This window comes from Myotis davidii, unplaced genomic scaffold (assembly GCF_000327345.1).
Source record: "Myotis davidii unplaced genomic scaffold, ASM32734v1 scaffold962, whole genome shotgun sequence".
Taxonomy (NCBI): domain Eukaryota; kingdom Metazoa; phylum Chordata; class Mammalia; order Chiroptera; family Vespertilionidae; genus Myotis; species Myotis davidii.
The window spans coordinates 5,364,909-5,376,198 of NW_006295559.1; the positions used below are offsets into that span (position 1 = coordinate 5,364,909).

Genomic DNA, 11,290 nt, shown 5'->3' on the forward strand with positions numbered 1-11,290 from the left:
CCGCCAGGTCCCTTGAAACATATGTTGTGCAGATGTTTCTTCCCTGCAGCGACTGTGTCAAGCAGCAAGGATGGACTGGCTTCCGGCAATATATTAAGTGAAAAATGGTATTTATAGATCAGATTACTTTAACAAGAGGAAATAAGAACGTGTACACACACCTGGGCATTTGTGTAAAAGGAAACAGGAAAGATACTAAAGATACAGTGAGATTGGTAACACAAAGAGAGATGGAAAGGATGGAGAGGATTTGACACTTCTCTGATTTTACCTGTTTTGAGTAGTTTTGACTATTAGTACTTAATTAATATTTCAGATGCTCAAATAAAATGAACAAAGGTAGGGGAGAGGTTGGGGAAAAATCCCAAATGGAATAATACAAGCAGAAACAAATGAACCTAACTGTATTTCAAATGAATAACAACTGTGCTGAAGGGTGGACATGGGGAGAACTAACTTAAGCAATGTTGCTATGTAGCAATTTTGACTATTGTAGTCTAAGGCTATTGACAAAAAAAACAAAAACAAACAAACAAACAACAACAACAACAACAAAATTGTAAGTAAAACTAAGGCTAAAGCCAAAAAAAAACACCTGTTCACAAATATTGTTAGTAATTTTTTCACAGTGGTATGGGTAGAACTTCAGAACTACTCTGTATTCTAGATTAGAGCAAATACATACTTATGAAGCTGCGTATGTAGGCATCATGGTGACCATCATCTCTATTACTTGCTCTGCTTGTTCGAACCCCCTTCACTAGCTTGTGCATCCTCTGCTTGAATGGTCTCTTTTGCTTCTTGTTTTTCCCCTTTAAGTCTGACTTGCTGTCATGGTGCTTCGAGTAGCTAGGTGTCCTTTCTGGATAGTTAAGAAAGGAGCTAACCAACGGGAGTAATTAAATGGAGACAGCTTAGCTGTCCTTTGTCTCTTGTCCCTTGTGTGAAACATAATGAGTTTAGAGGATTCTAACTACAGGGAATCATTAGGATCTGCTGGACGGGATATTTGTTTTACTTTTTACTCATTACATTGGTGTAAAAATAGCATCTTTTAAATTTAATGTGAAAATTATTTTGTGTTCTAGCTGGCACTAATTTTTAAAATGTACTTTTTGGAAAAATCAGCACATGGTTAGTATAAAATTACCTTAGTACTAGATACTCATTATTAATAATTTTTGTTCTAATTGGGAAATAAGTTGCTGTGAACATTTGAATTTTTCTTTATTCTAGACTGCATTAGAAATGTTTGGTATTTGCAAATATTTTTCCTTTGGCTTGATTTTCTAGGTTGCACGTTTTCAAAAAATTCCTAATGGTGAAAATGAGACAATGATTCCTGTATTGACATCAAAAAAAGCAAGTGAATTACCAGTCAGCGAAGTTGCAAGTATTCTGCAAGTAAGTGCTTGGTGGGGAGGAAAGGAGTACCTAGTAAAGTCAGTCACTTAGACTCTATAGATAAGTGCTGTCCAGTCGAATTTCCTTGAGGACAGAAGTCCTCTCTTCTGTGCTACCCAACATAGTAGTCACTAATTATAAACACGACTATTGAATACTTGGTATGGCTAGTTTAGGGGAGGAACTGAATTTCATTTTATTTAATTTTTACATATTGAAATTTAAATAGCTGCATGTGGCTAGTGGTCACCTGCTTGGATAGTGCCTCTCTAGATCATTAGCATTACCAGGACTGTTAGTACTATGTAAGGATTAGTTGGATTAGGAAAATAATCAATTTAATTATTAACATAAGTAGAATTAGGAGTTGATCTTTTTTTAATGTGTTTTCTAAAGTAAAGTAAAAATGAATAAACTTTAAGCTCTTTCTAATTTTGAAAAGCACAATCTAAAACATGAAGAAAAGAATATTTTTTATTTTTCCTTAAGAATTCACATATTTTAGTGGTTGCATTAAAAATATTGGCTATCCCTTATTTGATGGTTTTCTTTTTTGGTTGTTGTATTTATATTCTGTTTAAAAATCACTTATTTTAAATATATTTCACTTTTGCAAGACTGTTATTAGAGTGTATTATAAACTTTGGCCAGAGAAACTATTTTAGGGGTGCAGGTAATTTAATTTTTTAATGATAGTTACTGTAATGAATCATGAGAGACAGTGGCTGAAGAATATAGGTGGTATTCATAGAATATAAAATACCCCAAGAACCAGTTCATCTTACCTTCATTATTTTGAGTAATTTAGGAACCAAAAATTTTCTGCCTGAAATAATTATATAGTCCAAGGGCAAAGTTAATACTACTAATAGCAAGGCTTTAATGGGCTTAAAGAACACGGAAGGTCATTGTGGCTCATTGATTGTTCTTTTGGGGAAACTAATTCTAAAAAAACAACAATGAAAGCAAAAAAAGCCAATTAGAATATAGTGATATTTTACTTTCTGTAAGAGTGGCTGGTTTGTATTCTTCTTTTTCCTATAGAAAACTATTTTTTTGTTGCTGTTTTCATTAATCCTCACCAGAGGATTTTTTCCATTGATTTTTTTTAGAGAGCGTGGACGGGAGGGGGAGAGACACAGAGAGAGAGAAACATCAATGTGAGAGAGACTCATTGGTTGGTTGCCTCCCACAGGCACCCCAGCCAGGGCCAGGGATCAAGCCTGCAACCTAGGTATGTGCCCTTGACTGGAATTGAACCCAGGACTCTTCAGTTCACAGGCTGATGCTCTATCCATTGAACCAAACTGGCTAGGGCGAAAACTATTTTTTGTTTGTTTGTTAAACACCAACTTGTTGCTTACATTAAAAATTTTTTTATTAAGGTATAATTTACATAAGCTACAACATACCCATATTTAGTGTACAGTTTGCATTTTGACAAAAATAACCACCACCACAATTAAGATATAGAACATTTTTATCACTCTCCACACTCTTCCCCTGTGTCCCTTTGCAGTTAATCCCTCCCAGTGTATAACCTCTGGCCCCAGGCAATCACTGATAGGCTTTCTGTCAGCATAAATTAGATCTGACTGTTGTAGAAGTTCCTATAAATGTGATCACACAGTAGATGCTCTTTTTTTAAAACTATTTTTATTGATTTCAGAGAGGAAGGGAGAGGGAGAGATAGAAACATCAATGATGAGAGAGAATCATTGATGGGCTGCCCTCTGCATACCCCCATTGGAGATGGAGCCTGCAACCCTGGCATGTGCCCTCAGTCGGAATCGAACCTGGGACCCTTCAATCTTCAGGCTGATGCTCTATCCACTGAGCCAAACCGGCCAGGGCTCTTTTGTGTTTTTCTTTTTTTGTTCTCTGCTAATATTTTCAATAACTTTTATATGTAAAATCTAATAGGCTGATCTTCAGAATGGTCTAAACAAATGTGAAGTAAATCATCGGCGAGCCTTCCATGGCTGGAATGAATTTGATATCAGTGAAGATGAGCCACTGTGGAAGAAGTATATTTCTCAGGTGAGATACTGTTGATAGTAGTTCCCTTTGCAGATGTCTAATTTACACCCGTTTTATATTAGGAATGCTAACATTTTTTAAAGTAATATGGACATCTTAGAAAATTTTTTTTAAAGTAATATCTTAGAAAATTAGTAAAAGTAAGTTTGACAATTTGAATTCAGATCACCTGGGTACATATTTTACCTTTATTTATACTGTCTGTATGACCTTTATTATCCTCTGAGCCTTGTCTATAAAATGGGGATAATAATGGAGGTAGTAAGCTATCAATAGATGATAGCTGTTTTTAATTACATTTTACCAATAGCCTAATCTTTTCAGAAAAATCTATTGTAAGATTTTTTTCTTACCTTGATAACAAGTTACGTTAGTGTGAAAAGCTACAAGAATCCTATGGCCTATTTTCCACTAGTAGGGTTAGTTTGCCAGACAATTTTTTTTTTTTTTAGTAAAGACAATTTTTAATGTCTTTTAACCTGCATCATAGGGTTGCTGTAAGAATGAAATGAAACAGTGCCTATAATGTAGTTAAGCACAAACAGTAATTAATAGTAAATATCACTTGTCAATCATAAAGCATTAGGTAATTCGACTCCTTTACAGAAAACCTAACTTGTTGTTTTGCAGGCATTTGTTGAGCCTGTAAGTCAGCGGTTCTCAACCTGTGGGTCGCTACCCCTTTGGCGGTCGAAGGACCCTTTCACAGGGGTCGCCTAAGACCATCCTGCATATCAGATATTTACATTATGATTCATAACAGTAGCAACATTACAGTTATGAAGTAGCAATGAAAATAATTTTATGGTTGGGTCACAACATGAGGAACTGTATTTAAAGGGCCAGAAGGTTGAGAACCACTGCTGTAAGTGGTGTCCTTAGTACTATGACACAACTTTTTTAGAGGGAAATAAAAAAAGACCATGGGCCTTGTCTTCATAGTGTGATGATAACATCTGACATTGAAGAGGGTTTTATGGTTTACACAGTTCTTTAATATATATTCTTAGTTAATTCTTACCACAATCTTTGGTATAAGGTGCTATTTTATTAGGTGAAGAACACTTAGGGCTTAATGAGATTAAAAATCACACAGAAGTGACAAGAGCTGTATTCAAATTGGGACTCTGACTCAGTCAAGTGTGTGTTTTGTCAGCCCTGAACCACACTGCACTTGTAGTTTTATTTTGCTAGAGCAGTGATTTTTCAGTCCTCTCTGCAGTCAGGTCACTTGGGGAGTGCTCTAAAAATGCCGAAGCCTGGGCCCTATGCTTTAATCGGTGTGTGAACCTGGGTATTTGTTAGAAGCTCTTCGCATGATTCTGATGTGAAGCAGGGTTGGAACCACTGTGCTAGAGAATAGAGCCCTAAAGGGAGTGGGAGGTGGTGACGTCTCACCTCAGAGCTGTGGTAACCAAGGGCTGGGGGTTTCTGCTGGATAGATTCGTTGTAGTTTGGTACTTTGAAGTTTTGACAGCAGCTCGTGCCACCTCATCAGTGAAGGAGATTCTGGCAACAGAGTTGTGATGTTTAAGGAGTAGGATGTCCCACTGGAAAAATTTAGGGTGGCTCTGATGTTTGGTCACTTAAGTGCTGCCTGATTGGGTTGGTGCTGTGGTTTTGTTTCTTCATGTACTATTGGCTCTGCTAGAATGGGTATCAGAAAAAGCAGTCTTGGGAAAAGGCTGCTTCCTTTTTGTAATCTGAACTAGAGGCCCAGTCCACGAAATTCGTGCACCAGGCTGTGTGTGTGGTCCTTCAGCCCAGCCTGCACCCTCTCGCAGTCTGGGAGCCCTCGGTGGATGTCTGACTGATGGCTTAGGTCTGCAGGGAATGGGCCTAAGCTCTTAGTCCAGCCATGGGCAAACTACGGCCCGCGGGCCGGATAAAACTATTGAAAAAAAAGACCTTACCCTTTTATGTAATGATGTTTACTTTGAATTCATATTAGTTCACACAAACACTCCATCCATGCTTTTGTTCCGGCCCTCCGGGCCAGTTTAAGAACCCACTGTGGCCCTTGAGTCAAAAAGTTTGCCCACCCCTGCCTTAGTCGGATATTCTTAGCACTGCCACAGAGGTGGGAGAGGCTTCAGCCACTGCCACTGCACTCGCCAGTCAAGCCCAGCTCAGGACTTATCGCTGAGTGGCGCTCCCCCTTTGGGAGCGCACTGACCACCAGAGGCAGCTCCTGTGTTGAGAGTCTGTGCCCTGGTGATCAGTGCGCATCATAGCTACCAGTCATTCCACCGTTCAATTGATTTGCATGTTAGCCTTTTATTATATAGGATTGTAATCTTCACTAATTTACTTGGTATAGGAATATTGAGGACTGTTTTAAACTAATAATTTAGGTGTTCTACCCAGTGTTTAACTTAAATCTTTAGCTTAAAAATCATTTTCCACTTATTCTAGCTTCAGTAGGATCATATGTATGTATATATAAAAAAGCTAATATATAAAATACATGTTTACTCTAAGAAATTGGTAATTAGTTTTTTTAATTCTCACCCAAAGACATGCTTCTCATTGATTCAAGAGATAGGAAGATAGAGAGGGAGGGAGAACGACGTGAGAGAGAAACATCTGTAAGTTGCTTCCCATACATGCCCCTACCAGGGATCGAACTTAAAACCTGGGTATGTACCCTGACCTGGAATCCAGCTGGCCACCTCTTGGTGTACTGGCCAACACTCTCACCAACTGAGACACACCAGCCAGGGAGGTAATTGGTTTTAGATATTGATATTTAATTTTCTTTTTTTTTCTGAAAGAATGATGTTATAAAGTGGTAACTTTAAATGTAGTTAATTGAAGAGATATATAAAGTAAACTAAATGTAGACTTGTAATTTTCTAGTCATGTCTCAATAGTTTTTTTTTTCAAGCTTTTGCAGTGAGGGACACAACTATCATTCATACAAAACTGTTGAATTGCTGTTTGTTTTTACTTTCAGTTTAAAAATCCCCTTATTATGCTGCTTCTGGCTTCTGCAGTCATCAGTGTTTTAATGCATCAGTTTGATGATGCTGTCAGTATCACTGTGGTAAGAAAAAATATATATATATATTTTTTAAACTGTCAGTTAATCATGAAGATTAGGATTGGCTTTTATTTTGGAAAATGAATTGAAAAGTGCCTTCGTGTTTTCTCAGGTTTGTTTTCGTTAGTTTCCAACTTTCTTTTAGTTCCAGTAATCTCAAACAATGTTCAAGGGTTAGTGGTTGGCACATGTGAGAATCTAACAATTTGGTAATTTCACAGATACAAAATATTTTATAATAATTTTCCAGTTACAGTTTCAATTTATGTTACTTTTCAATTGAGAGTACATTTTGACTAGTTGTGAACTAAAGCTTCATGCTTGTGAAACTAAAAGTATGATTTAACAATGCACATTGTATTTACTATGTAAAATTTTATTCTTTCCAGCTGGGGTATTCTAACTCTCATTGAAAATTTTCTCATCTTTTTTTTTTTTCTTGCCTCTTGTTTCACTGTAATATTAAAATTTTTAGTAATTAAAACCATCGAATAAAGCAAGTGTGTTATGCATAAGAACACAGTAGAAATTAATATAGAGCTGCAATTTTTGAACTCTTGCTTGGGGACTCCCAGGAGTCTCTGCGGCCCTTTCAGCAAGCATATACAACTTTTTTCATAATACTAAAACATCATTTGTCTTTTCACTATAGATATTTAAGTCAGTGGTACAAAAGCATTGGTGGGTAAAACTGTTAGAACCTTGGCTCAAATCAATATAATGGCACCAAACTGTACTAATAGTCATTGTTCTCTTTTATTATTTCTCTTAGGAATGTTTTTGATAAAACAGTAAAAATTAATCTTATTAAATCTTGACACTTGCATACATACCTTTTTGATATTCTGTGTAATGAAATGGCAGGTGTGCATAAAGAACTCCTATGTATTGAAGTATAGTGGTTATCTTGAGGAAAGGTGATTATGGTGAGCTGAACTAGCCTTTTCCTTGAAAGAATGATTGATAGACAAACTGGTACTAAATTAGGATAACACATACTTTTTCCGAAAGTGAATAAAATGAGCCTTCCACTTCAGGAAAAACAGCTGACAATTTGTTGTCAGTGATATAAATTCAAACTTTCAAGTGATAATTAGAATTTTGCCAAATTTTTATGCATTACTGTATGCTAAATAGCTTCCCAATATTTAAGACTTTATTCTCATGAGATCAGTAGTGAGTTTAGTGAGTGTGATTTTTTTTAACTATTATGAAATGTGCCAACATTTGAATGAGTTGAATAACCAAGTAAATCAATATTTTGTAAATTACCAGAGCGTGATGTTACAGAATTTTTAGTGATAAAAGATCAATTCAGAATGCAAGGTAGATCAGTGGATTTTAATATAACAGATTATGAAAAGTTCATTGATACTGTTTTATATTCTACATTGCACATTACTTTTACATAGTTAACATTTGTCTAATTTTATTGTAGTAGCAAAGTAGACTATACACAATGGTCTGGCAAGGCTTTTAAAGTATTCCTCTTTTACCCAACAATATGTGTGAGGCTAGAGTTTCTTTATGTACTTTGGCCTAATCAACATAGTTCAATAAATTGATGCAGAAGCATATATGAGAGTCCAGCATTCTCTTAAGGCAGGCATTAAAGATAGAAAAATTGAAAAATACCACTTTTCTCACAAAATTTTTTTGAGGAAATACAATTTTCATAAAAAATGTGCTGTGTTAACATGTAATAGGTTAATTTTAGATGAATTAGTAAGTTGAAATTAAAACTAACTGAAAAGTATTTAATATGACAAATATCTGTAGATATAACCTACATAAATAAGAGCTGGTCAGTTTTTAGAAGAAAAGAGATCCTGAGATCAGAAAGTTTGAGAAGCTGCCCTTGGGGAGGCAAAGCCACTGTCAGTTTTTTCCTCATAGGGCAGAGTAAAGTGGTGATTTCTTTCCCAGTTCATTTCAATACTTAGTGTCTGGTATCTTGATTCTGCAGATAGAGTCAGAAAAATAAAATACAATTAATAGTTATTTTTGAAGTTATAACATGTGATTTAAAAGGATATTTCTTTGTTTTGTTTAGGCAATACTTATCGTCGTTACAGTTGCCTTTGTTCAGGTGAGTAGTTAGCCTATTTTGCCCACATGAAATGATATTTTAGTTACTTGCTTAAAAATTAAGGTAGCTTAAGGCAGAATCTGTAGTTATTAGGTCATAGTAATGTTTGTCACAACAATTTGTTATTTATTTATGAGATAATTTCAGAAACAGACAACTCTTGGGAAATTTGTGGGACTAACTTGACTGCTTTGATTTAGGTAGTGGCATGAAGAAAATCTAGTTTTTTATTTGATGGTGTTACAGACAGCTGAAGCAGAAGGAAACAAAAAGCATAGTAATAGATATATATCCATCAATAAGTTTAAAAATGTTTTTCCATTTTAAAAAGGTTGACCAAGGTTTAAATTTCTTATTTCTGCATAGAAGGGATTTTCTGATCTTGATCAGACTCTCTACTTAGCATAGATATTGAAACAGTAAATAAAACATACGAAAAGGAACTTAAACTTAAAAATATATATATATGTGTGTGTATGTGTGTATATATATATGTATGTATATATGTATGTGTATATATATATCATAGAAGAAGGGGATGGGAGACAGAGATAGAAACATTAACGATCAGAGATAATCATTGCTTGGCTACCTCCTGCACACCCCACACTGGGGATCAAGCCCGAAACCCAGGCATGTGCCCTGACGGGTAATTGAACCAAAACCTCCTGGTTCATAGGTCAGTGCTCAAACACTGAGCCATGTCAGTTGGACTATGTAAAGGAACTTAAAAAAATGTGAATAATGTGGAGGTAATTTTAGGATTTTTATTGATAAGTATGGGCATACGTAAAAACATAGGCTTAGTTTTATGTTTATTTAAATAGCTGATACCTTCTGAGAACAATGTTGGCAAGTCTCATTAGCTAAAAATTCTAAAGCATGTTTAATAAGAGTATAAGGATTATTTTAATTGAGAGGGAAATGTAATATATCATGATCTTGAAGTTCATGTTGTTTTGAGTCTTACGTGATTATGGTTATTTTCACATCTATGATTTATTCCTTGGGTATTTACTGTCATCTTATAGTAATATCTAATTTAATAAGTTTATTCGTTTTATAGAAATCCCGTGTAGAAAAGCCAGTTGGAATCAGATTATCTGCAGCAAGTTTGTGAGCTCTATCAGTCAACTGTCCAGGGACCTGTTTCTAGGGAATCCTCTTGCCTAGAACAGACAAAAGTTGCCCAAGGGCAGGTGGAACTGCTTAGTCCTCCAGAGGTCATTCCAAGCTAGGCATCATTCAAGACAGCTATTGTTTAGCCATGTGGGCGGTATAACCCACTGGATCAGTAACTGGAACCCTCTTGCATCTTTAATAATGCTATAGATATATGTAGTGACTTTCTTCAGAAAGATTCTTACAGTTTTATCACTGTGTATGGAAGACCCTAGTAGCTTGTTGTTTTGGTAAATAGCCCGTTTACTCAAAAAACAAATGAGCAAATTGCAATTTTAACATAGTCAGTGTGGAATTTTACACAAGGGTAGTGTGTTATTCATTTTAATAAATGCAGTGGCTGAAACCAAGCAAACTTATTCCACAAACCTTTGCAGTTAGCATGGACCTAAATCCCCAAATCAGATGTTGCTTGAGGTTAATTGTATTGACCTCTTTGGTTATTAAACACTAAAAGTAAAATTATCTTAATTATGAGGTTCAATGATCTTAACTTTTAATAACTGACAATTATATACTCTTTGGACGTACTAATCAATTTTCTTCATTTTCTTAAAAATAGCTTGACCTTAGGTTTGCACACTAACATTAAAATACAAAATTGGGAATATTTAATAATCAAAATTGTTTGGCACTGAAACATTATTTAATAAGAGACAAGCTTTTATGTGCAGAATATAATTGCAAGTAAAGGAAAAGATAAGAATTGGGAAATTTTAAAATAATGATTGAAATCAGTATTTAATTAAGTCTAATATGGAATATGTACTTAGGAAAATACATATTTACATTTCTTTATAAATAAATATTTTAATATTAAGTCCTCTTTCTTTGTTTTAAATAGGAATATCGTTCAGAAAAGTCCCTTGAAGAACTGAGAAAACTTATGCCACCAGAATGCCATTGGTATGATCTTTGTCTCTGATATGGGTTTCTTCTCTTAAAAATAGAAATTGAATGTGACTAGTGCAGTGATACATTGTGGTCTCAGACTTGTTTATTATTATTTTTAAACATAGGCATTTTGACTTGCAAACATACTTTATTTATTTTAGACTTTATTGTCGACACTATTATAGATTTCCCCATTTCCACCCCCTTTGCCCATGTCCATCCAGCCTGTTTTCCACTCCACCACCACAGACTTATTTAACATAGATAGAAACCATTAATCTGACATGAAAAATGCATGCTCTGTTCAGTATAGCAAGTAGTACTATTAATACTTTCAGGCTTTGATTTTGATATTGTTAAGAGGTGGATATTCAACAGATAATTGTGTGTGTGTGTGTGTGTTTACAACTATGTGCTAAGTACTGTTTATTGGTGCAGTGCTGCACAAACAGACTCAGATGATTGTTCTGCAGGCAAGCCCACTGGAATCACCTTTTAAAATAAAATGGCATGGCTTTCCTTTTTAGCCATGGTTGTTTCTGTTTCATGTTACAGTGTGCGTGAAGGAAAATTGGAACATACACTTGCACGAGACTTGGTTCCAGGTGATACAGTTTGCCTTTCTGTTGGGGACAGAG

At 35.3% G+C, this 11,290-nt stretch overlaps 1 protein-coding gene across 1 annotated transcript in view; it reads left to right on the forward strand.

Annotated features, from left to right (window-relative positions):
* ATP2C1 (ATPase, Ca++ transporting, type 2C, member 1) overlaps window positions 1-11,290 on the forward strand; it is a 134,381-nt gene that overhangs the window by 50,433 nt on the left and 72,658 nt on the right. Inside the window, exons 2-7 of the mRNA XM_006770192.2 lie at window positions 1,294-1,404; window positions 3,328-3,444; window positions 6,401-6,490; window positions 8,541-8,576; window positions 10,603-10,664; window positions 11,208-11,289. Coding sequence (XP_006770255.2) covers window positions 1,294-1,404; window positions 3,328-3,444; window positions 6,401-6,490; window positions 8,541-8,576; window positions 10,603-10,664; window positions 11,208-11,289 — 498 coding nt within the window. The remainder of the gene's footprint in view (window positions 1-1,293; window positions 1,405-3,327; window positions 3,445-6,400; window positions 6,491-8,540; window positions 8,577-10,602; window positions 10,665-11,207; window position 11,290) is intronic.